Here is a 25,528-nt window from a genome sequence, read left to right on the forward strand (position 1 = left end):
TACTTTTTAAAGAAGTGGTCTGGGATTAATATCCTTCAAATTATTCAGAATTATACAAGTTTTGATGAGATTAATCCTGTCATTTCTGATCTGCAGTGTTGTTAGACCTGTGACCTTTTGATGTACTTGTGATATACGGACATGATGAGGTACCGTTGGTATATTGAACATACATGATCTGCTGAAGGTGAAAATTTTGTGTAAATTTGCATGGATTATCTTTGCCTGTTTAAGCATATAAATCTCCTACAACTTAAAGATGGGTAAAACTTTGGTGGGCCTCATTTATTAGCATAAATATTGTCTTGAATATGTAAAATGGTTCATTGTTTTTATGAAAATAGTCTTTGAACATAATGCATAAATAATTTATTAATTTATATACAAGAAGGTAAATTGGGTTGAGAAAGTAATATTAATTCATTCTTGAATTTTGAAGAAGGATCTGATCAGATCTTGAGCTTAGGTCTTGCAAAGTTTGAAAACATTATAATCTTTTCAGAAAAAAAGTTACCAAACTGGGACATGTCTTCGATGAAATTATTTAATTTACACTAAAAATCAAACTACAGTGTTGTTGTAGAGAATGACAAGGTGCATTCCTCTTGACAGAAAGGAGATGTGATATCAGAAAGGGTCACCTGGAGTGTGGAGATGGGACCTGCTTCCTTCATGACCATCTTTGTGACGGCAAGAACCACTGTACCAATGCCTTCGATGAACTAGGATGTGAGTCTTTTTTGCAACTTTTTATGCTTTTTTATTATATTTATGAACCTGCATGTGTCTGTGACCTTGTATGTTGGTGTGAGCCTTGAGATAGGGTGTAAGGGAGTGCTTTAGGGAGGGTGTGATGGACCTTGAGATAGGGTGTAAGGGAGTGCTTTAGGGAGGGTGTGATGGAGCAGGTGACAGGTGTCCCTCACTCAGTATATGGTTCTCGCGCCATGTTGTGACCTATTGAGACGGGTGAGGTAGCTTCTCGCTTCTCTCTGTTTTATCTTCCTTTATAAATAGATAATTGAATTTATATAAAGGAACCAGCTTGTTATTTACTCATAAGACAATATAAATGTGTGCTGTAAGGGATGAAATGAGATTGTCCGAAACGCTATGCGTGCTATACAAGAATGTAAGAACTCTTGTATATATGATAATAAAAAAAATAAATGCCTTCTTCTTGAAAGATTATTATTACTGGAAAACTCAACTAATATGGAAGTCCACTTACTTGCAATCTCCTTCAGACTTCGGCTGAAAATATCAGTTACATTACACTACAATTCACTTGAAAGGCCCAAAGAAGCAGGGCTGTAGGGAATGATCAAACATGTGTACCACTGATATATATCTATCTCACCTGGCTGGATCTTGCACCTGTCAGCCATTTACAACAAAGTGTGCTTTCATATTTTTGCTTTTCAGAAGTTTCTTAGAATGAGCTTGTAATTATATAAGTGTAGTTACAGGATGAGAGCTACGCTCGTGGTGTCCCGTCTTCCCAGTACTCTTTGTCGTATAACACTTTGAAACTACTGACGGTTTTAGCCTCCACCACCTTCTCACCTAACTTGTTCCAACCATCTACCATTCTGTTTGCAAAAGAAAACGTTCTAATATTTTTTTCAGCATCTTTATTTCCTTAGCTTGTATCTGTGTCCTCGTGTTCGTGAAGTTACTGGTTTCAGGAATTCCTCTTTGTCAATTTGGTCGATTCCTGTTAGTATTTTGTAAGTGGTGATCATATAACCTGTTTTTTCTTTCTTCTAGTTTTGGCATCTATAATGCCTCTAGTCTCTCATTGTAACGCTTTTTTCAGTTCCGGAAGTCATTTTGTAGCATGCCTTTGCACCTTTTCCAGTTTAATTATAATTCATTGTGTCGGGGGACAGGCAGCCAGGGTGTATTCATACACGTTAGGCTTATATTGAGGTCGTGCCCCCCCCCCCAAGGTCGAACTACTGACCCCGTCCAGGATACAACCACACAACATGCTGACTAACTCCTGAGTACCTACTTACTACTACGTAAACAGAGACATTAGGTGATAGGAAATTCACCCAGTTCTTTCTGTCCCGCCCGGGATTCGAACCAGGACTTCTCGATTTAGAGTTGAGAACGAATCTGACTGTGCTACCGGGACCCTTTTATTTGTGTGCTTCTTGACATAGACACCATACAAGTGCTGCATATTCCAATTTTCGTCTCACAAGTTGTGAATTAAATGTTATGTCTCACAGATGTTTACAACTTGGCAGTGAAGTTAGAGAGAATTTATCAAGCCAACTATCCTGAGGCGAGTCCTGGTAGTTCCGTCACGTGTGTTATTGACTTTCACTCAGGAATTCTGGGTTCGAATCCCGGGCGAGACAGAAAAGGTTGGGCATGTTTCCTATATCCTAATGCACCTGTTTACCTAGAAGTAAATAGGTACCCCAGGAGTTTGTCAGCTTCTTGTGATGTGGTCATCCTGGGAAGAGTTAGTAGTTTGACCTTGGGTGGAACCTCAATTTAAACCTAACTTACCATATTTACCAGCGTATAAGACGCGCATTTTTTATTTTTAAATGTATAAAAAAATTGCCGTAGTGAGACGAGCGCCATATAGGCCGGGAGCCAGACGAGCATACTCCGTAAGTTCTCTAGGCACAAAATTCGTTGCTAATAACAAAATATTAAAAACAAGCCAAATTAATCTAAATGAAAAATGCTCCTAGAAATTTGAAAGGAATGTTAAATTTTCATCCTCCTATCAACCATTTGCAATGAGTGAATGACAACAAAACCCAGAGATGTGTGTCTGTGCGCCACCACCGGGTGCGCCGCCCTGGTGGCCTGATGCGGCAACACGAAACATCATATCCAGAAATACAAGTGTCACATTCTGTATAGCAATTCTCTTGCCCAGAATATAAACAACTACACAGCTGATATTAAGGACTCCTGGTTCAACTTTGACGCCGAGCGGACGTCTGGACACCTCCACCTGGGAGCGGCCAGATCACGTCTTGTTTCCGCGTTTTGGCTTTGATATTGCCGTTTGACATCCTTATTCAACGGTCAGGTTGTACGACGCCTGGCGCACATATCGCCTTGGGTCACGGGATTGTTGATAGATTATTTTTTGGCGTGTTCTGGCTGGTTCTCCCGGCGGGGTGAAGGTGTTCGGGGGCCGGCTTGGCCGAGAGGTGCCGGGGTTGGTGGGTCTTGGTGGGCTCCTGGTGTGCCTTCAGTCATGGTGGGCGGCCGGCTTTTGCTCTGCCGAGTTTTCGTTTTGCTACCTGGTGTTCTCTGTGTGGAGCGGGGCCGGTGCTTGTCACCCTATGGGACTCCTGGGGCTCCCCAATCTGCCCGTCTGTGCGTTTATTTGCCGTATGGTATGTTAGTTTATAGTGTTTGGCTTCACTCGTTTTGCGATTTGGCTTGGCGTTCCACCTTTCCGGGCTTCGCGATTATCCCATCTCGGGGTACGCCGGGGCGCATCCCATCCCATGATCGTCGTCGCTCCTAAATCAACAACAGCTGATATTAGAGGAGGTAAGAGTCGGGGTACAAAATCCACTTCAAAATATTCAATAAATGTATGATGAAACATACTAAAGTAGTTTTTCCACAAAATAGCCTTGTAAAATAGTGGTGCGTCCTATGCGAGGGTACATCTTATTCGCCGGAAGACACGGTATATATACACTGCATGACTGCCTGTCCCCAGACACGGTAAATTATTTTTATTATGAAGAGGGGCCCTTTCCATAAAGTTTAAACTTTGTACTCTTAGATCTGACTGGTGATTCATTTTCAAATATGTAAAAAGTTTCTTCAATATTAAGGGCGAGTTTGTTCAGTAGTCAGCCACCTGGATTTTTCCGAGAGGAGCCTCTACGGCTCCCTGGAGCTATCAGGTTGTGTTATATTAGTCTGGGACATCGGTCAATTGGAGTTCAGCCTACCGCGGACCATGAGACAAAACCTGGCCCAGGTTTTGTTTCGCGGCTTAAAGGGTTTTGAGCCAGGTTTTGGTCCCCCCCCTCTGCCTGCACGGAGGGGCTTCCCTTCGAGGCTTCCCTTCCCCGGTAGGGAAGCTGCGCGGCCAGGCGGCGCGTGACGTCTGCTTGTTTCCTTAATTTGTAGGGCGAGTTTTGCCTCCCTGTTGGGTTTTCGGTTGCAATTTCTTGCCTATTGGAGTTTTTATTATACCTACCTTTCTGGGTGCCAACCCTGGTCGATGGTAAACGAGGACTGCCCCCAACCCCATGAGGGTTTATATAGGCCATTGCTCCCTTTGCCTCTCTGAGGGGGGCCAGGTTCTGACTTGTGGTCCCCAGTAGGCTGAACTCCAATTGACTGATTCTCCAGACTAATATAACATGTATCAGCCTGATAGTTCCAGGGAAACCTCCGGGGCTCACCCAGAAGACGAAGACGAGACATCCACTGTCTCGTCTTCCCTGGCTGTGGTCTGGGTGATCTTATGTCGGCTCCCACGTTAGGGCCATTGTCTCGCATTGGAGTTCATTCTGACCTTGTTTTGTTTTGGGGTCCAGGTCTTTCTGTTCGAGGTTTGATGTTCTACGTCTCTTCCTATCTAGTTGTCATTCCTTGGATTTTTTGGCTTGGCATGCCTACCATTTTTGGGGTGGATTGACTTCCGTCTTCTCTCCACCCTGCAGGTGGAAGGGTCTTGGTCAGTGTCCCTGGCTTTCCAGGCTGTGTCTTGTCGAGTACCGGTTTTTCTGGTTCTGTGGCTCCCTGGCCTGTTATGCTGGGCTCCTTGATTCAGTAGTTAGTCCCTGACACCCGGAACAAATTTTGGTGTTGTATTTTTTGGCTATTGTGTCTTTGGGTTCCCACATCTTTTCCAGCCTCGACAACTGGCTAGTTTGGACTCCAAGCAGCTCGATTCTTATCAGCTGCCAACAGTTCCTTGTTGCTCTCTGTACCTTACATTTTACCTTTTAAAGAAGTGGTCTGGATCATTATCCTCCAAACTGTTCAGTATTTTAAAGGTTTCGATGAGATCAGGCCTGTCGTCTGGTTTGATGTGTTAGCCGCATTGGTGGCTGGTTCAACCTTACTTTCTGTATCTTGGGGGATCAGTATTTACTCCCGTGCATCTTTTGATGTTCCATCTTCCGAGGCTTTGTTGGGTAATGTTCCTTAGTGGTTGGGGGCTGCCTCTCCTTTCTTCCTGTGTGACCTCTGTAGTTCAGTGTTCCTCACTCTGTTGTCCTCTGTGTATCCTGTGGCTGCCTCATCTGTGCAGATCTTCTTCTATGTGGGGTTTCTTGGAGGTGGTTTGTGCCTGTCGTGTCTTCTATCTTATCTGCGGTTGTCTTCTTAGCTGCTTTGGTTATTATCTCAGCGATTTGGCTTTCTGTCCAGCTTTTTATTCTCATTAGCCTTTTTGTCTAACCCAGGTATCTCTTTTTTCTATCCCCCCCCCCCTAACTAGCAATTTCTTTCTTCGTTTGGTCCTGTTTGTTGCTTTTGTGTCAACTTTTTGGTGACTTGGGGTTGATGGTGTTGATCTATTGACGTTGGGATTATCTTCTTTTGCCTTGCCTGGTGGGCCAGTGTGTCACTCCTTGCATTTCTCTTGGGATTTTCGGGGAGGTCCTCAGTTCAGGTGCCCAGTTTTCATCCTGAGTCTGTTGGGTTCATTCACCTTCCCGCACTTTTTGCAGGACAGTTCAATTTGCTGCTGGTGTTCCTGTCTGTTTCCTTCGTTTTTGGACCTGGACTGTTCAGGTTTGTGTTTTATTGCATTTTCCTCCCTCCTACAGTCAGCCTTTGTTTTATATGGCGAATTTCAGTTTCAGGGAGCCACCAAAGGTAACCCTCCCAAAAATCCAGAGTTGAATGTAGTAAAATGACTCTTTCTGGTGGCTCCCTTCAGTGGTTCGTCCTTCCTGCCCTTCCCTCCTTCCTGAGGGTATCAGGGGTTGTTTATGGGCAGCACACGTCTGATTGGAGTAGCCAGGAGGATCTCTCGAGTTTCTGAGACTGCCATATGGTGGTGGGAGTGTTGCTAACTAGTAGTTTTGTCGGAACAATGAGTGTATAGTTAACAGGGTTACCAATGTTTTCATGCAGTTGCTTGTTTGGGGGCACTCTAACTTTCTTGTGGAATATTTTTTGGCTTGTGGTGATCTTGTATTCCCAGACTCGCCTGCTTCTAATGAAGGGGCCAGATTCAGTTTTTGAGGCCAGAAATTGACTTGCTAACTTTGAACTACCTAGGCGAGTAGCTTTAGGATGCCATGGAAGAGACTCGCCAGAAAGACGTTTCGTTGAATTCAATACTGGATGTTTTATTGACAGGTGAGAGGCTGTACGAGGACTTCCCCGCCCAGCATGAGGACCAAGAGGGTGAGTAATTAACTGATGCTTTTTGTTAACATTGATTGAAAGATTGCCGCATCATGAGCCTGTAATTTTTCTAGTTGTTAGGTTGTGGCTTTCACAGTAATTGCTTCATATCAACTCAAGCAATGTTCACCTTTTGCTTCCTATGGACTCGTGCAATGTCCACCTGGCCAGAGTTGCATTCTGTTTCACTGGTTTGATAACCCTGACCAAAGGTTAGGGGTTATCTTCCATTTAGAAGATTCAGGAGTCTGGTCCCAAGGATTCCCTCCTCTGGGTAATGCATATGTTATGACTCCTGTGTGGGGGCCCGGTGGTTTGGGTGGGCGTAGTCAGCGTGTTTTTGGGATCGGTTGCATCTGGAAATGTGATGTTGCTTCTGTCATGTTTCAGCTTCCCTGCGCCCCCCCCCCTCCACCCTCCCTCACAAGTGCTTTGCCTTCCAATGACCATTTTATATCCACTGATAATTCCTTATCTTCCCTGTGACTATTTCAGATCCACTCATGCTCAGTTCAGACTCACTCTTCCGGCTCTTCAGAACACAGTTTATTATGGACATCTTTGATGAAGATGACGTTGAGTGGTGCAACTCTGAGATCTGGATTGGTGAGTGATGCAACAATATTTCTGCTCAAGGATTTCTTTCATACTTCCCTTTAGTCTGTTGGTACCGTAGTATCCACTTGATGCAGGCGATGAGTCACAATAACGTGGCTAAAGTATGTTGACCAGACCACACACTAGAAGGTGAAGGGACGACGACGTTTCGTCCCTATATGGAGTATAGGGACGTTATATATATATATATATATATATATATATATATATATATATATATATATATATATATATATATATATATATATATATATATATATATATATATATATATATATATGTCGTACCTAATAGCCAGAACGCACTTCTCAGCCTACTATGCAAGGCCCGATTTGTCTAATAAGCCAAGTTTTCATGAATTAATTGTTTTTCGTCTACCTAACCTACCTAACTTTTTCGGCTACCTAACCTAACCAATAAAGATAGGTTAGGTAGGGTTGGTTAGGTTCGGTCATATATCTACGTTAATTTTAACTCAAATAAAAAAAAATTGACCTCATACATAATGAAATGGGTAGCTTTATCATTTCATAAGAAAAAAATTAGAGAAAATATATTAATTCAGGAAAACTTGGCTTATTAGGCAAATCGGGCCTTGCATAGTAGGCTGAGAAGTGCGTTCTGGCTATTAGGTACGACATATATATATATATATATATATATATATATATATATATATATATATATATATATATATATATATATATATATAACTCCAATATGGAGTTATACCCTACTCATTAAACCCGGGACTCCATTAAACCCGGAAGTGTTAATATGTTGGGAAATGTTCAAATCATATTCTGGAAGGCAAGAGATCAGTGGCTGGGTAAACAAGGCTCCAGTTACTGATGTCAGTCAGCCACTTAAACTGTCGGGTCAGTAACTCAGGTCCATAAATCTTGTACACTATCCCATATAATTTTAAGGTTGTATATGTGTTTCCTTTTTTCCTACAGTTTTCTCTATACCCACTGTAAAACAATTATGCAATTTGATTTATTTAAAGTGTGTACAGGCTTCTTGTACGAATGTCTCTCGGGAAAGGTATCGAAATTCTAGCAAATTCAATGGTATTAGGGTAGTAGAAAATAATAATTACGTTAGATAAGACTCACTCCAAAATATTGCTCAAGTAATTTCAGCAACATGCAAAATATTGTATATATTTATTAATTTAACATTTCTAATTGGCAGAAAAAGGAGAAAAAATTGCTGACAAATGTTCTTGTGGGAAAATCTCCCAGCAGGAATTTCTTCATTTATTTGATTTATTAATTTATTTTAATATATTAATTTATTTCTGAAGTGCTTAAATTTAATTTGAGTGAACTGTGTTTTCTTAGTGGACTGTATGATTTGATTATTGTCTTGCTAGGAGCCTCCCTTAACATATTGGGGGGGAGGGGGGGTGTTGATTACATAGTCCATCAATCGAAATTAATCATTTAATAGAAATTTACTATAAATTGTTAACTACAATTAGTATTAATATTAAACACAGCTGTTATGTAGAATGTAGCCTGGTAATGGACTCTCCTCCGTCACTAACATGTGGGTTAGGCCTCCGTGCTGAAACGTGTGGGTTAGGCCTCCGTGCTGAAACGTGTGGGTTAGGCCTCCGTGCTGAAACGTGTGGGTTAGGCCTCCGTGCTGAAACGTGTGGGTTAGGCCTCCGTGCTGAAACGTGTGGGTTAGGCCTCCGTGCTGAAACGTGTGGGTTAGGCCTCCGTGCTGAAACGTGTGGGTTAGGCCCTAATGGCGACTCTGGATGGCTCGTGTTGCACCAGAGTAAAATGTTGTCATTTCACCTTCCCCTTTGAACTTATCTGCCGGATAATTACATAATAGTAAACAGTACCTGATATATGCGGAATATAACAAGGAACAGCTTATATATGGGTAAAACAAGGCTTACCCATTCCGGGTGACTCGCCTGCATCATGACCCATTAACACGGTGTATATAAATACTGGCCACTACAATGTATACTATTGGTTAACCGGGTATACTTCCCAATGCTAGCCAGCTCGTCGGTGGATCAGGAAGACTGTTGTTGCGAGACTTGAGAAGTTTTTTTGAGATTATATATGTGCAGATTGACAGGTCGAGCTTCTCTCTCTCTCTCAAATAAAGGCCTTTCTTCTCCCTCCGGCTCGAGATGCGTCCCACAAGCACGGTTCTAAAACAGTCATTATCGACTTATGGAAGTAGACTTTAGGCTTATTTATAATTTAGAATATGAAGAATGTTTTTCCTGATTATGTCGCATGTTATGGGTAAATCCCTAAATTGATTCTCGCCACCTCTTGTGTGGGTAATGGAATGCTATCTAACCTTTCTAGTGTGAACTCTGATGTAAAATATTAATTTAGTGTTTACTTTCCTTTTATTTATTTACTTATATATATACAAGAAGATACATTGGGATTGTGAGGATACATAGCATAGTAATTACATTCTTGTAAAGTCACTAGTACGCGCAGCGTTTCGGGCAGGTCCTTAATCTAAGAAACTTATAAGTAGGTAAATACTTGCAGAATTTATAAAAATGATAAAAGTTACATAGCATGAAAAAAGTAAAAGATGAGGGAAAAATTGTAGGTATATTAAAGCACATAGGTAGCTCAGAGTGATTGCAATGACAGCTTGAATGGTAGTTTAACAGAACTTAGCAGGCACAATACAGCATATAGCTAGCACATATCGTCCATTATATTTCAGTCAGACTCGCCCATTAATCCTACAAACTCTTTTGTTTTGGTTCTACTTCTTATATAAGCATAGAACTAGTTTAGATCTTTTATGTAATGGGCAAGTTTTCTTTCATTGTTTCTTTTGGCTGATCTGATTTTCTGGATAGCCGAATTTAGTGCTTGTTTATATATCTCGTAATCATTGATGTTCATGGTGACTTTGTTCTCCGGAGGTTCCGCTTGGTTATCTATGTCCGTTTTACGTTCCATGTCACCCATCTTGTTCCCCTTTCTTTTTGTTTTCTCTTGAAATTTTGCCATGATGTTTTCATGCCATGTTCGCCTTCCTTCAGGAGATGTTTTGCAGTTCCTCTCTCATTCCTCGATAGTCTCCTCAATGGTAATCTAGAAATTATTGTTTACCTTTATGTGGGTTTCCATATTCGTAATCCACCTTAAAATAGTGTGATCACACGAAGGTGTCAGCATTCTCACCTGAATTTGATCAATCATGCCATCTTCTGATGTTAGCACAAGATCTAGAATGCTGCAACCACGTGTGGACTCTACTGTACCACATGCTGTATGAGAAAGCAGTCCTGTACAAGGTCTAGAAATTGTTCTCCTGCTTGTGATGTAGATTTACCCAATCTATAGTTTCCTGGTTAAAGTACCACATTATTAGGGTTTGGGTTTCTGGTGCTGCAATGATCATATTATGCAGATCTGCAGCTTCCTCTGCCCCTGCTGTGTCAGCGCTGTAGCATACATACTCCCACTGTCATTTTGCTTCCATCTTGAGTTAGTATGTTGCACCATCCAGACTCTGAGGATCCCAAGGTGTTCAGTTCCTCACTGGTGGTTGCATAGCTTAGCATTTTAAAAGCACCGAATCACCTTCTGTGGTTGATTGTTCAATAAACCCTTGAACTATTTGTTTAACACATCTCTAACCCTGTCCATGGAGGACAGAAGAAAATGTATATATGCTGGTTAGCATTGTAAATGTGTGGCAACGTCTGTGGTAGAAAAAAAATCTAGGTCCTGTTTCACATACAGTATCACCCCGCCTGCTCTTGTTCTGTCCTTTCACAAAGGTGGGTGGTGTCCTGGGAGAAAGAATTCCCTTTCTATTATGTCTTCTCGTCCTCATGTTTCACTGATGTATGAAACGATTGATCAAGGTTTTGTGGTGCCAATGTATTATTCTCTGAGGCAATTATAAAAGTTGACGTTGTATGTGTACACAGATCACCGCGGGCAGGAGGAGCTGCAGCGAGAGATACCCAAGACGGGGGAAGAGTGGGTCATAGAAGGATACGCTCTTCATCCCGACCACAGCCTTTCCTTCACCAACCAGCCGATTGTTGTGAGTTTTGAGTGTATATGAGGTTTATAATTTGCTTCAGGTTCTCACTAAATAATACAGCAGGGCATTGTAATTCTTAATGTTAGGCTACACTCATAATTATGGCCTTCCATGCTTTAATCCCTATATACTTGTTACCAAAACTGTGTTCAATCATGCATTCCTCCAGCCATGCTTCGTGTTCATCCATAAATGCATACATAAAATATGTATATAATTGAGTTCCTACACACTTGAGTTCTCTTTCTTACAGATCCAACCAACCCTTAGTTAGGTTAGGTTACTATTCTCATAGATCCATCAAAACCTTGAAGTTATAACACACACCAAGTCACAACCTTTCTGACAGTCTCTGGCCACTTCCTGAGAGGAGGCTTAACACGCGCACACAACCTTTAAATGAGGTCGTATTCTCAAGGAGCTGCTGAGTTTGGAGACGTGACAGGACAACTAGGCAGTGGGAGAAGTGATTGTGCTGGTGACACTGAGGTAGGAGTTAATAATCGAAAACCCTCGAAGTTGACATAATGGCATTGCCGGTTTGGAATCCGGATGATAAATTAATAATCGTAAATTCCTTCAGCCCACCAGCAAGCATCACACGGACAAAAGAGGAACTGGATGACAAATGAGAGGGCCTCATAATGGTCATAAGATTATAGTAACAATAAAGATAAATCCACGATTGGTGGTACTGAGGGACTTCAACGTGAAAGTAATAGACTGGGAAGCCTACGAAGTAAGAACGGAGGACATTAGAACAGGCTGATTTGTAAACCTCATTCTGGGGACATTCATGTATCAACACTTCAAATAGGCCACAAGAATGAAGGAAGGGGATGTTCCGTTAATACATCCCCTTCCTGGATTCACCAGGAAAGAACATCACCAGGGGATGTTCCGTTAATACTGGATTCACCAGGAAAGAGGAGATTTAACATCAGTACCTTCCTCCCTTGGGAAAGAGTGATCATGTCCTGTTGGAAATTAAATATGCTTTGCGATGCTTTGCGAGCGGCCGGGGAGGATTTACTGGGCGCAAATCCTTAACTGTAGCCTCTGTTTAACTCAACAGTAAAATGTGTACTTGGTTGTAACAACGATTCTTCGCGGCGGGGATCGTATTCCAGGGATCTGCCCGAAACGCTACGCGTACTAGTGGCTCTACAACCATGTAACAACTCTTGTATATATCTAAAAAAAAACAAAAACAAAAAAATATATATATATATATATATATATATATATAATCTAGAAGAGAATGGGGACAATGAAACGGTTAATAAACTTGATTTCAAGAGAGGACACTATGGGGAACTTAGACAATTACTGAATTAATTTAATTCGACAGACTTGTTGCTAGGTAAAGAATTAAATGAGATGTATGCCTAATTTTGTGAAATATATGAAGAAGGCACACAAACATTCATACCAAAACAGAGGTGCAGAACCTGAAAACAATATCGGTTCAACTGAAATTGAGAGGGCCAGAGAGGAAAAAGACGAGAAAATGGGTTCAATATAGGAAGAGGCCTAACCCACAAACATGCCAGCACTACAAGCAAGCAAGAAACCATTACACAACATTGAGGAGAGATGCAGAAAGGAACCTCGAGAAAGGTATTGCAGAATAATGTAAAACTGACTTTTTCTATAAATTCATTAAAAGCAAGCTGCATGTAAAGGATAAAATACAGAAATTGATAACGGGGGAACAGGATTACCGAGAATGAAAAAGCAATGTGTGAAACGCTAAATGAACAATTCCAAAGTGTGTTTGTACAAAATGAGGATCTCGGAGAGCCGGACCTCATGCCAATTCCAGAGTACCCCATAGAATACATAGAGGTATCTCAAGACGAAGTGGAGAAGTTACTCAAAGGGCTTGTAAGAAATAAAGCAGTTGGACCTGATGAAGTTTCACCTTGGGTGCTGCGAGAATGTGCAGCTGAGCTGAGCTGAGCATTCCACTCCAATTAATATTCTAGTCATCCTTGTGCACAGGAATCTTGGCAGATATATGGAAAAAGGCAAACATAGTACCAATTTATAAAAATGGTAGCCGAGAAGAACCTTTAAACTATAGACTCCACGCTACTAGCAGAGTAGTAGGAGATATGATCACCACTTACAAAATATTAATAGATATCGACCAAATTGACAGAGGACTTCCTGGAACCAGCAACATCACGAACAAAAGGACAAAGATTCAAGCTAAGGAAACAAAGGTGCCAAAAAAATATTAAAATTTTCTTTTGCAAACAGAGTGGTAGAATGTTGGAACAGAGGTGGTGGTGGAGGCCAAAACCGTCAGTAGTTTCAATGCTGTTTCCCATACCACAAATAGTATGGGAAAACGGGACAGTACGAGCGTAGCTTTCATTCTGTAACTACACTTGGGTAATTAGGTAATTACGTGTAATAGGTGCACAGTGCAGGGGTTAAAAAAAAAACAATACTTACTCTGCTACTTTACCTAGCTCCCAAGGGTCACTCATGATCAACTTTATCCTTAACCTGTGTGTTTAAGTTCTCTGGCAGAGAAATACATTTTGACTTTAGGTTTATGGATTTGACAGCTCAATTAGATGTGCTGTTGTCTATTGCCGCAGGCTCTTATCAGTGGCTCACTGTTAATTGTTTAATTCATATTTTAACTTCAAAACTTAACCTTCTTGTACTTAAATCTTGTAATTACAAAAGTTTTAAGTACAATTTTCCCATGCAGTTCGTTGGTGACCCGCCCTTCTACATAGCAGTTGAAGGCCCGGCTGTGTGTCGCAGGGGAGAACAGGTAAGTCCGGGGTTGAAGGCCTAGGCGTGTGTCGCAGGGGAGAACAGGTAAGTCCGGGGTTGAAGGCCTAGGCGTGTGTCGCAGGGGAGAACAGGTAAGTCCGGGGTTGAAGGCCTAGGCGTGTGTCGCAGGGGAGAACAGGTAAGTCCGGGGTTGAAGGCCTAGGCGTGTGTCGCAGGGGAGAACAGGTAAGTCCGGGGTTGAAGGCCTAGGCGTGTGTCGCAGGGGAGAACAGGTAAGTCCGGGGTTGAAGGCCCAGCTGTGTGTCGCAGGGGAGGACAGGTAAGTCCGGGGTTGAAGGCCCAGCTGTGTCGCAGGGGAGGACAGGTAAGTCATAGTGTTTACACGGCTCAGTAGCAGTTTCTACCCTTCTTTGCAGATCAGGAAAGTCAAGCATTATTCCTGGTATTTGGCATTAGTTATTTTTGAAATGCTGGTTTATAACCCAAAAAATTAACCACGCACCATTCACAATATTCTGTACATAGTTGAGATATTCTGTATTTTACTTTAGCCAACACTTGTACAAACCTACCCACATAAAAACTAGTTTAGTTTGCTCTCACTTCTGCACACTTCACCCTACTTTGCAAATTTATAATTGTTTTATTAATGTTTTAATTGGTTTGCATATGGAACTCTGATGCTGCTTTGATTTATTTATATCAAAATTAATCTAACCTTACACTCTCTCATAAACCTGGGCTTTAAGTAGGTACTATAGATGTTACAGGACATATAGTACCTTAATGTCTATATCTATAGATTGATGATCTACAAGGTATAGATCTTTAGGTACATTCTCTGCAAGCATCATATTTGACATAATCTACATGTATATTTAGTCTCCGAATACCACAGCCATTTATAGCAAATCTACAATATGTTTAATGTTAACATAATTCAGAATGAATGATGACAACACACACATTGTGAAGTTGGGCAACATTAACACAAGTGTGTCAGCAGATCTCCCTACGAGTGCTCGTGTACAACATGCTGAGCAAGGCCATCCAGGCGGTGGTGTTGCTCCACGACAGTGACGACTACAGCTTCGTCAACGTTGAGAGATATGGTGATGTCCAGCACTTTCACCCGAGGCTGTCACGGGGCCAACACCAGCATCTCCTCTTCGTGAGTCTTCTTACTTCAACACTTCTCACACAGATTAACCTTCTTTCATAACTTTAAAAAATAAGACGAGGAAACTGCGGAAAGCATTTTTGACTCGAAAAAGAAAACTACAGTATTTATACCCAACCACTCTACCTCGTATATCTACTTAACCTATGTTTGAAATTTTGCAGTGCATGCAATTACCCATGTAATTACTTAAGTGTAGTTACAGGATAAGAGCTATGATCGTGGTGTCCTGCCTCCCAATAGTCTGTCATATGCTGCTTTGAAGCTGGGTGTTTTAGCGAGGGGGGGGGGGGTGTTTTAGCGAGGGGGGGGGGGTGTTTTAGCGAGGGGTGGCTGTATTTGTGAGGAGCGGTGTTTTAATTTAATAATTCGTTTTGTTGCAAAAAGGGAGCCTATGTATAGCCTCCACCAGGTTGAACTACTGACCTTCCCCAAGATGCGACACCACAACAGCTGCCTAACTCCCGGGTACCGTACCTATTTACTGCTAGGAGAACAGATGCATTAGGTGAAAGGAAACATGCCAAACCCTTTTTGTCCATCCTGGGATTCGAACTTGGGATTCCAAAATGACTCAACCCCCCCCCCCCTCAATTGGCACTCAGGTGAACGCTCTGAACCTCTACACCATGACATGGTAAAAGCAATGCTACCTGGAATTCCATTGAATCCTCTACGGGGTCCATGAGGCTTACAACTGAAGCCCAATCAGGGTTTGACACATTGCCCCTCTGCACTTTGGCTTATTGTCCAGAAGTTCGCATGCAGGCGATGAGTCACAATAACGTGGCTAAAGTATGTTGACCAGACCACACACTAGAAGGTGAAGGGACGACGACGTTTCGGTCCGTCTTGGACCATTCTCAAGTCGATCCAGAAGTTCTACCTTCATCGCTTCTTGTCAAATGTATAATAAAATCACATTAACGTGATGTATCATTGAAAAAAAATCAGTAGGAGCCATGAGGAGGATTCGAACCGCTCACTTGGTATTCCCAAGCTAATGCCCTAGACCACTACACTACGACAAGGTAAGATCAATACAATGTTAGATTCCACTGAATCCCCTTGCCTCAGGACCTCTTAGAGCAGTCAGTGGAATACCAGGTTGCATTGCTCTTACCACGTTATGGTGGTGTAGTGGTCTAACACGTCTGCTTTGGAGTACCACGTAAGAGGGTTCCAATGCTCTTCATGGTTCCTACTGACTTTCTCATTACTATTATTATCTGCCGTGTTGTGGCACAGATCCCCGCTGAAGGGTACGCAGAAGTGATGCTGCCGCTGGCGGTAATGCGACAGTCAGGGACGATGGAGGTGACAGTGGAAGCCTTGTCACAGATTCGCAGAGAAACTGAAACGTGGGAAATAGAAGTTAAGGTGAGAATTCTTGTCAAACTTACATTGTACTTGCTCAGTGCTCTTAACTATGATTCTTAAATACAAGCATAAAGCAAACATTAGTGTTTCAATATAAGCAGAACAACACACAAAAAATGTTCAAATTTAAAGCAAGGATCTTTATTATAAAAGTACACATAATTTGTTTTATTTTAAACATAAACAGTAACCAGTACTGTAACATTATATGATATATGTGCAAGAGGTTGAAAATTATTTACAAAAAAAGCATTAGTTTTAATTATGGTTCTAAAAATGTGGAAAAACATTTACAATCACACTATTGTGTTGAAGCCTGAAGGCGTGCCGGTGAAGAAGCACACGTCCCTGCTGCTGGACCTGAGGAACCGTGCTCTTGTTTACGAGTTCTTGGATGTTCCTATTGACGAGAGCCCCATCATCCCTCTCAGCCTTCAGAGACGCTACCTGTATGGCTCCCCGGCCGCCAGGATCACTGTAGCAGGTGAGAACCAGCCGCCAGGATCACTGTAGCAGGCGAGAACCAGCCGCCAGGATCACTGTAGCAGGTGAGAACCAGCCGCCAGGATCACTGTAGCAGGTGAGAACCAGCCGCCAGGATCACTGTAGCAGGTGAGAACCAGCCGCCAGGATCACTGTAGCAGGTGAGAACCAGCCGCCAGGATCACTGTAGCAGGTGAGAACCAGCCGCCAGGATCACTGTAGCAGGTGAGAACCAGCCGCCAGGATCACTGTAGCAGGCGAGAACCAGCCGCCAGGATCACTGTAGCAGGCGAGAACCAGCCGCCAGGATCACTGTAGCAGGTGAGAACCAGCCGCCAGGATCACTGTACCAGGTGAGAACCAGCCGCCAGGATCACTGTAGCAGGTGAGAACCAGCCGCCAGGATCACTGTAGCAGGCGAGAACCAGCCGCCAGGATCACTGTAGCAGGTGAGAACCAGCCGCCAGGATCACTGTAGCAGGTGAGAACCAGCCGCCAGGATCACTGTAGCAGGTGAGAACCAGCCGCCAGGATCACTGTAGCAGGTGAGAACCAGCCGCCAGGATCACTGTAGCAGGCGAGAACCAGCCGCCAGGATCACTGTAGCAGGTGAGAACCAGCCGCCAGGATCACTGTAGCAGGTGAGAACCAGCCGCCAGGATCACTGTAGCAGGTGAGAACCAGCCGCCAGGATCACTGTAGCAGGTGAGAACCAGCCGCCAGGATCACTGTAGCAGGTGAGAACCAGCCGCCAGGATCACTGTAGCAGGTGAGAACCAGCCGCCAGGATCACTGTAGCAGGTGAGAACCAGCCGCCAGGATCACTGTAGCAGGTGAGAACCAGCCGCCAGGATCACTGTAGCAGGCGAGAACCAGCCGCCAGGATCACTGTAGCAGGTGAGAACCAGCCGCCAGGATCACTGTACCAGGTGAGAACCAGCCGCCAGGATCACTGTAGCAGGCGAGAACCAGCCGCCAGGATCACTGTAGCAGGTGAGAACCAGCCGCCAGGATCACTGTAGCAGGTGAGAACCAGCCGCCAGGATCACTGTAGCAGGTGAGAACCAGCCGCCAGGATCACTGTAGCAGGTGAGAACCAGCCGCCAGGATCACTGTAGCAGGTGAGAACCAGCCGCCAGGATCACTGTAGCAGGTGAGAACCAGCCGCCAGGATCACTGTAGCAGGCGAGAACCAGCCGCCAGGATCACTGTAGCAGGTGAGAACCAGCCGCCAGGATCACTGTACCAGGTGAGAACCAGCCGCCAGGATCACTGTACCAGGTGAGAACCAGCCGCCAGGATCACTGTAGCAGGTGAGAACCAGCCGCCAGGATCACTGTAGCAGGTGAGAACCAGCCGCCAGGATCACTGTAGCAGGTGAGAACCAGCCGCCAGGATCACTGTAGCAGGTGAGAACCAGCCGCCAGGATCACTGTAGCAGGTGAGAACCAGCCGCCAGGATCACTGTAGCAGGTGAGAACCAGCCGCCAGGATCACTGTAGCAGGTGAGAACCAGCCGCCAGGATCACTGTAGCAGGTGAGAACCAGCCGCCAGGATCACTGTAGCAGGTGAGAACCAGCCGCCAGGATCACTGTAGCAGGTGAGAACCAGCCGCCAGGATCACTGTAGCAGGTGAGAACCAGCTGCCAGGATCACTGTAGCAGGTGAGAACCAGCCGCCAGGATCACTGTAGCAGGTGAGAACCAGCCGCCAGGATCACTGTAGCAGGTGAGAACCACCTACCAGGATCACTGTAGCAGGCGAGAACCACCTACCAGGATCACTGTAGCAGGCGAGAACCACCTACCAGGATCACTGTAGCAGGCGAGAACCACCTACCAGGATCACTGTAGCAGGCGAGAACCACCTACCAGGATCACTGTAGCAGGCGAGAACCACCTACCAGGATCACTGTAGCAGGCGAGAACCACCTACCAGGATCACTGTAGCAGGCGAGAACCACCTACCAGGATCACTGTAGCAGGCGAGAACCAGCCGCCAGGATCACTGTAGCAGGCGAGAACCAGCCGCCAGGATCACTGTAGCAGGTGAGAACCACCTACCAGGATCACTGTAGCAGGCGAGAACCAGCTGTTGGAATAACTGTAGCAGGCGAGAACCACCTACCAGGATCACTGTAGCAGGCGAGAACCAGCTGTTGGAATAACTGTAGCAGGTGGGATCTGTGTGGCCTTCGGGGTGTCAGGATCACTGCACGCCAGCTGGTGGGTGTGTGCTGGTGGGTGTGTGCATCTAGCACCTGAGTGGCCGTGCTAACTACCATTCCAGTGTTAACGATGCTAAACCATAACATGTTTAGTGTGTATTAAACTCGAGTCAAGTTTGGGTGCTTAATGAGGGGCCAATTTGTTTAATATTAATTTCTCTTAACTATTTTTTACAAAATTTATGAAGCTCAGCATGTCTATTTTGGCTACTATCTTTAGCATGGTCTTTTACTTACTGTTTGTCTTCTGTCTATTTCCTCTTGTTCATTTCCTGCTGTGTTGTATTGTTCAATAATCTTATATAGTATCATTGTAGGCTAAATTAATTTTCTAGAAATAAATTTTAAAATAAATTTAAAAGTAAACCTGCAATCATCGTCTTGTAATTGATATTAGAAGTACATTTTTAGAAGTAGAATACTTTCCATTGATGATTTTTGTACCATAGCTGCTTGAAAGGTCAATCTGGTACATTAATGGAACATTCTTTTCCTTGTTTTAAAACAAATTTCATCTTGTGACATGTATGCATAGTTGATATAACACTTAACTCTTTCTGAGGGAAACCCGTTCGGTTCCCTGGAGCAGCCAGGCTAATATGTTACATTAGTCTGGGGCATCAGTCAATTGGAGTTCAGCCTACTGGGAAACACGAGTCAGAACCTGGTCCCCCCCAGAGAGGCTAAGGGAGAAATAGCCTATAGAAACCCACCATGTATTTGGAGGCATTCCATGTCCGCCAACGACCGGGGTTGGCGCCCAGGAAGGTAGGCATAACAAAAGACCCCACATGGTAAGACAATTGCAACTGAAGACCGAACAGAGAGGCAGAACTTCCCGTACTTAAAACAAATGCCACACTCTACTCGTCCACGCAGCAACCCCCCCCCCCCCCTGGGAGGTGGAGGGGGGAGCCACGCCCCCCATTGGCTGCCAACAGCTCCAGTTCGTTGGCTGATGTTGTCTGGGACGGACGTTGATTCTGGCTTCAGATTCTTAGCCAGTTGTGTATCTTATTGGTGTGTGTGGGGCACGGTGGCCAGGAGAACTGAGAGTACTGGGGCTGCATGTGCTTAAGGTTCTCTTCCCTAAGGTGCAGTAATTGACATTTTTTTTAGGAGAGTCCCAGAGGCTCCCGGCCACACTCCCTCCCTCCCTCTGGTCGGCGTTTTTTCCGTGTGGGGTTTTGATGCTCAGCCTCCGAACTGCAGTTGTTGGGTAGCCGGCATGGGGAAGGGGAGTCTGGGCCTCCCCTCCCCGGGGATGGGGACGGCTGCGTAGACAAGAATTGCTGCGCCGGATTGTGGCATTTGTTTGTTATTATGTTGGGGGAGTTCTTCCTCTGTTCGATCTTCGGTTACAATTGTCTTACCATGTGGGGTCTGTTCTGTTGTCTACCTTCCTGGGTGCCAACCCCGGTCGATGGTAGACATGGAATGCCTCCAAATACATGGTTGGGGAAGGGGGGTTCCATAGTCCATTGCTCTCTCTGCCTCCCTGAGGAGGGCCAGGTTCTGGCTCGTGGTCCCCAGTAGGCTGAACTCCAATTGGCTGATGCCCCAGACTAATATAACATATATCAGCCTGATAGGTCCAGGGAAGACTCCGGGGCTCACCCAGAAAATGGTGGTTCATTGCATTCAACGCTTTTTTTTTTTAAGGAGACGTATTTGGGCCAACACTTGAGGGAATCTCGGTGGATCACAGTGCGGTGTTTGGTGGCAGACACCTGCGGAGCACAGACGGTGTTGCCTTTAACTTTGGGGCGACCCTCTGGACCCTTCACTACCTCAGACTGACAAATCAGGTACTGCATAAACTGACTTATACCAATGTTCCTCCTTGGTATGGACGAGTCACATTATCAGTTTACGGTATTTACTGAATGTGTATATTGTGTATTGGCTTTGTGTGGAACTCGGTAAAGGTGATCTCAGTCCAACACATCCATGCTGAAATATGTTGGTGCGACTTGGCATTGGGAATGTTACCCACTGTGGCTGTGTGATGGGACTGTCCTGTAATCTGGACCTACCACAACCCTGGACTGGCACCCCCTTCAAGACATTCCCTACTGCCTGCCACACCCCCGAGAAACCCCCCTACTGCCTGCCACACCCCCGAGACACCCCCCTACTGCCTGCCACACCCCCGAGACACCCCCCTACTGCCTGCCACACCCCCGAGACACCCCCCTACTGCCTGCCACACCCCCGAGACACCCCCCTACTGAATGCCACACCCCCGAGACACCCCCCTACTGCCTGCCACACCCCCGAGACACACCCCTACTGCCTGCCACACCCCCGAGACACACCCCTACTGCCTGCCACACCCCCGAGACACACCCCTACTGCCTGCCACACCCCCGAGACACCCCCCTACTGCCTGCCACACCCCCGAGACACCCCCCTACTGCCTGCCACACCCCCGAGACACCCCCCTACTGCCTGCCACACCCCCGAGACACCCCCCTACTGCCTGCCACACCCCCGAGACACCCCCCTACTGCCTGCCACACCCCCGAGACACCCCCCTACTGCCTGCCACACCCACGAGACACCCCCCTACTGCCTGCCACACCCCCCTACTGCCTGCCACACCCCCGAGACACCCCCCTACTGCCTGCCACACCCCCGAGACACCCCCCCCTACTGCCTGCCACACCCCCGAGACACCCCCCTACTGCCTGCCACACCCCCGAGACACCCCCCTACTGCCTGCCACACCCCCGAGACACCCCCCTACTGCCTGCCACACCCCCGAGACAACCCCCTACTGCCTGCCACACCCACGAGACACCCCCCTACTGCCTGCCACACCCCCGAGACACCCCCCTACTGCCTGCCACACCCCCGAGACACCCCCCTACTGCCTGCCACACCCACGAGACACCCCCCCACTGCCTGCCACACCCCCGAGACACACCCCTACTGCCTGCCACACCCCCCTACTGCCTGCCACACCCCCCTACTGCCTGCCACACCCCCGAGACACACCCCTACTGCCTGCCACACCCACGAGACACCCCCCTACTGCCTGCCACACCCACGAGACACACCCCTACTGCCTGCCACACCCTCGAGACACCCCCCTACTGCCTGCCACACCCCCCTACTGCCTGCCACACCCCCGAGACACACCCCAACTGCCTGCCACACCCACGAGACACCCCCCTACTGCCTGCCACACCCCCGAGACACCCCCCTACTGCCTGCCACACCCCCGAGACACCCCCTACTGCCTGCCACACCCCCGAGACACCCCCTACTGCCTGCCACACCCACGAGACACCCCCCTACTGCCTGCCACACCCACGAGACACCCCCCTACTGCCTGCCACACCCACGAGACACCCCCCTACTGCCTGCCACACCCACGAGACACCCCCCCTACTGCCTGCCACACCCACGAGACACCCCCCTACTGCCTGCCACACCCACGAGACACCCCCCTACTGCCTGCCACACCCACGAGACACACCCCTACTGCCTGCCACACCCCCGAGACACCCCCCTACTGCCTGCCACACCCACGAGACACACCCCTACTGCCTGCCACACCCCGAGACACCCCCCCTACTGCCTGCCACACCCCCGAGACACCCCCCTACTGCCTGCCACACCCCCGAGACACCCCCCTACTGCCTGCCACACCCCCGAGACACCCCCCTACTGCCTGCCACACACCCGAGACACCCCCCTACTGCCTGCCACACCCACGAGACACCCCCTACTGCCTGCCACACCCCGAGACACCCCCCCTACTGCCTGCCACACCCCCGAGACACCCCTCTACTGCCTGCCACACCCCCGAGACACCCTCCTACTGCCTGCCACACCCCCGAGACACCCCCCTACTGCCTGCCACACCCCCGAGACACCCCCCTACTGCCTGCCACACCCCCGAGACACCCCCCTACTGCCTGCCACACCCCCGAGACACCCCCTACTGCCTGCCACACCCACGAGACACCCCCCTACTGCCTGCCACACCCCCGAGATACCCCCTACTGCCTGCCACACCCCCGAGACACCCCCCTACTGCCTGCTACACCCCCGAGACACCCCTCTACTGCCTGCTACACCCCCGAGACACCCCCCTACTGCCTGCCACACCCCCGAGACACCCCCTACTGCCTGCCACACCCCCGAGACACCCCCCTACTGCCTGCCACACCCCCGAGACACCCCCCTACTGCCTGCCACACCCACGAGACACCCCCCTACTGCCTGCCACACCCACGAGACACCCCCCTACTGCCTGCCACACCCCCGAGACACCCCCCTACTGCCTGCCACACCCCCGAGACACCCCCCTACTGCCTGCCACACCCCCGAGACACCCCCCTACTGCCTGCCACACCCCCGAGACACCCCCCTACTGCCTGCCACACCCCCGAGACACCCCCCTACTGCCTGCCACACCCCCGAGACACACCCCTACTGCCTGCCACACCCCCGAGACACACCCCTACTGCCTGCCACACCCCCGAGACACCCCCCTACTGCCTGCCACACCCCCGAGACACCCCCCTACTGCCTGCCACACCCCCGAGACACCCCCCTACTGCCTGCCACACCCCCGAGACACCCCCCTACTGCCTGCCACACCCCCGAGACACCCCCCTACTGCCTGCCACACCCCCGAGACACACCCCTACTGCCTGCCACACCCCCGAGACACACCCCTACTGCCTGCCACACCCCCGAGACACACCCCTACTGCCTGCCACACCCACGAGACACACCCCTACTGCCTGCCACACCCACGAGACACCCCCCTACTGCCTGCCACACCCCCGAGACACACCCCTACTGCCTGCCACACCCTCACATCACCTAAACCTTGCACCTCTACAGCTGGAAGTGTCAGAAGCCAGGGATACATTTGACTACCTCACCATGCAGCTGGGAGGACTACTGTGGCGGTGTTATGACGGAGGCTTCAGCATGTGGGCCTTCACTCCCCCTAGTGTGTGGTATGTAAACTGTGGCGGTGTTATGACGGAGGCTTCAGCATGTGGGCCTTCACTCCCCCTAGTGTGTGGTATGTAAACTGTGGCGGTGTTATGACGGAGGCTTCAGCATGTGGGCCTTCACTCCTCCCAGTGTGTGGTATGTAAACTGTGGCGGTGTTATGACGGAGGCTTCAGCATGTGGGCCTTCACTCCTCCTAGTGTGTGGTATGTAAACTGTGGCGGTGTTATGACGGAGGCTTCAGCATGTGGGCCTTCACTCCTCCCAGTGTGGGGTATGTAAACTGTGGCGGTGTTATGATGGAGGCTTCAGCATGTGGGCCTTCACTCCTCCCAGTGTGTGGTATGTAAACTGTGGCGGTGTTATGACGGAGGCTTCAGCATGTGGGCCTTCACTCCCCCTAGTGTGTGGTATGTAAACTGTGGCGGTGTTATGACGGAGGCTTCAGCATGTGGGCCTTCACTCCTCCCAGTGTGTGGTATGTAAACTGTGGCGGTGTTATGATGGAGGCATCAGCATGTGGGCCGTTTCTCCTCCCAGAATGTAATTACCAAAGTGTAATTATCTATTTGTTGTCACAGGATGAGAGCTACGCTCGTGGTGTTCCGTCTTCCCAGCACTCTGTCATATAACGCTTTGAAACTACTGACGGTCTTGGCCTCCTCCACCGTCTCCCCTAACTTGTTCCAACCGTCTACCACTCTGTGAAAGTGAATTTTCTTATATTCCTTTGGCAGCTTTGTTTACTTAGTTTAAATCTCTGACCTCTAGTTCTTGAAGTTCCAGGTCTCGGGAATTCTTCCCTATTAATTTTATAGATTCCAGTTACTATTTTGTATGTAGTGATCATATCGCCTCTTTTTCTTCTATCTTCTAGTTTTGGCATATTTAATGCCTCTAACCTCTCCTCGTAGCTCTTGTCTTTCAGTTCTGGGAGCCATTTAGTTGTATGTCTTTGCACCTTTTCCAGTTTGTTGATGTGCTTCTTAAGATATGGGCACCACACAACCGCTGCATATTCTAGCATTGGCCTAACAAGTCGTGAACAATTTCTTGAGTATTTCGCCATCCATGTATTTAAAAGCAATTCTGAGGCTAGAAAGTGTAGCATAGGTTCCTCGCACAATATTCTTTATGTGGTCCTCAGGTGATAGTTTTCTATCTAGAACCACCCCTAGATCTCTTTCTTTATCAGAATTCTTTAAAGATTTCTCACATTTGTAAATTGAGTGGGGTCTATGTTCTCCTAGTCCACATTTCATAACATGACATTTATTCACATTAAATTCCATTTGCCAAGTGGTGCTTTTGACAATGCTCCATCCTACATCTTTCCTATCCATCACCCCCATCCCCACCACCCGCCATATGCTACATACTTATTTTGTCTATGTCCTCTTGAAGAGCATGGAAGTCGTCTAATTTTCTTATCTTCCCCATTATCTTAGCATCATCAGCAAACATGGTC

General features: G+C 47.0%; 1 protein-coding gene across 1 annotated transcript in view; it reads left to right on the top strand.

Moving 5' to 3' along the window:
* LOC123758460 (CD109 antigen) overlaps positions 1–25,528 on the top strand; it is an 89,001-nt gene that overhangs the window by 49,909 nt on the left and 13,564 nt on the right. The window contains exons 17-26 of the mRNA XM_069322712.1: positions 613–729; positions 6,322–6,369; positions 6,865–6,975; positions 10,934–11,052; positions 13,781–13,846; positions 14,816–14,980; positions 16,238–16,369; positions 16,685–16,853; positions 20,743–20,888; positions 23,944–24,062. Of these exons, the coding sequence (XP_069178813.1) occupies positions 613–729; positions 6,322–6,369; positions 6,865–6,975; positions 10,934–11,052; positions 13,781–13,846; positions 14,816–14,980; positions 16,238–16,369; positions 16,685–16,853; positions 20,743–20,888; positions 23,944–24,062 (1,192 nt within the window). The remainder of the gene's footprint in view (positions 1–612; positions 730–6,321; positions 6,370–6,864; positions 6,976–10,933; positions 11,053–13,780; positions 13,847–14,815; positions 14,981–16,237; positions 16,370–16,684; positions 16,854–20,742; positions 20,889–23,943; positions 24,063–25,528) is intronic.

Source organism: Procambarus clarkii, chromosome 11 (genome assembly GCF_040958095.1).
Source record: "Procambarus clarkii isolate CNS0578487 chromosome 11, FALCON_Pclarkii_2.0, whole genome shotgun sequence".
Taxonomy (NCBI): domain Eukaryota; kingdom Metazoa; phylum Arthropoda; class Malacostraca; order Decapoda; family Cambaridae; genus Procambarus; species Procambarus clarkii.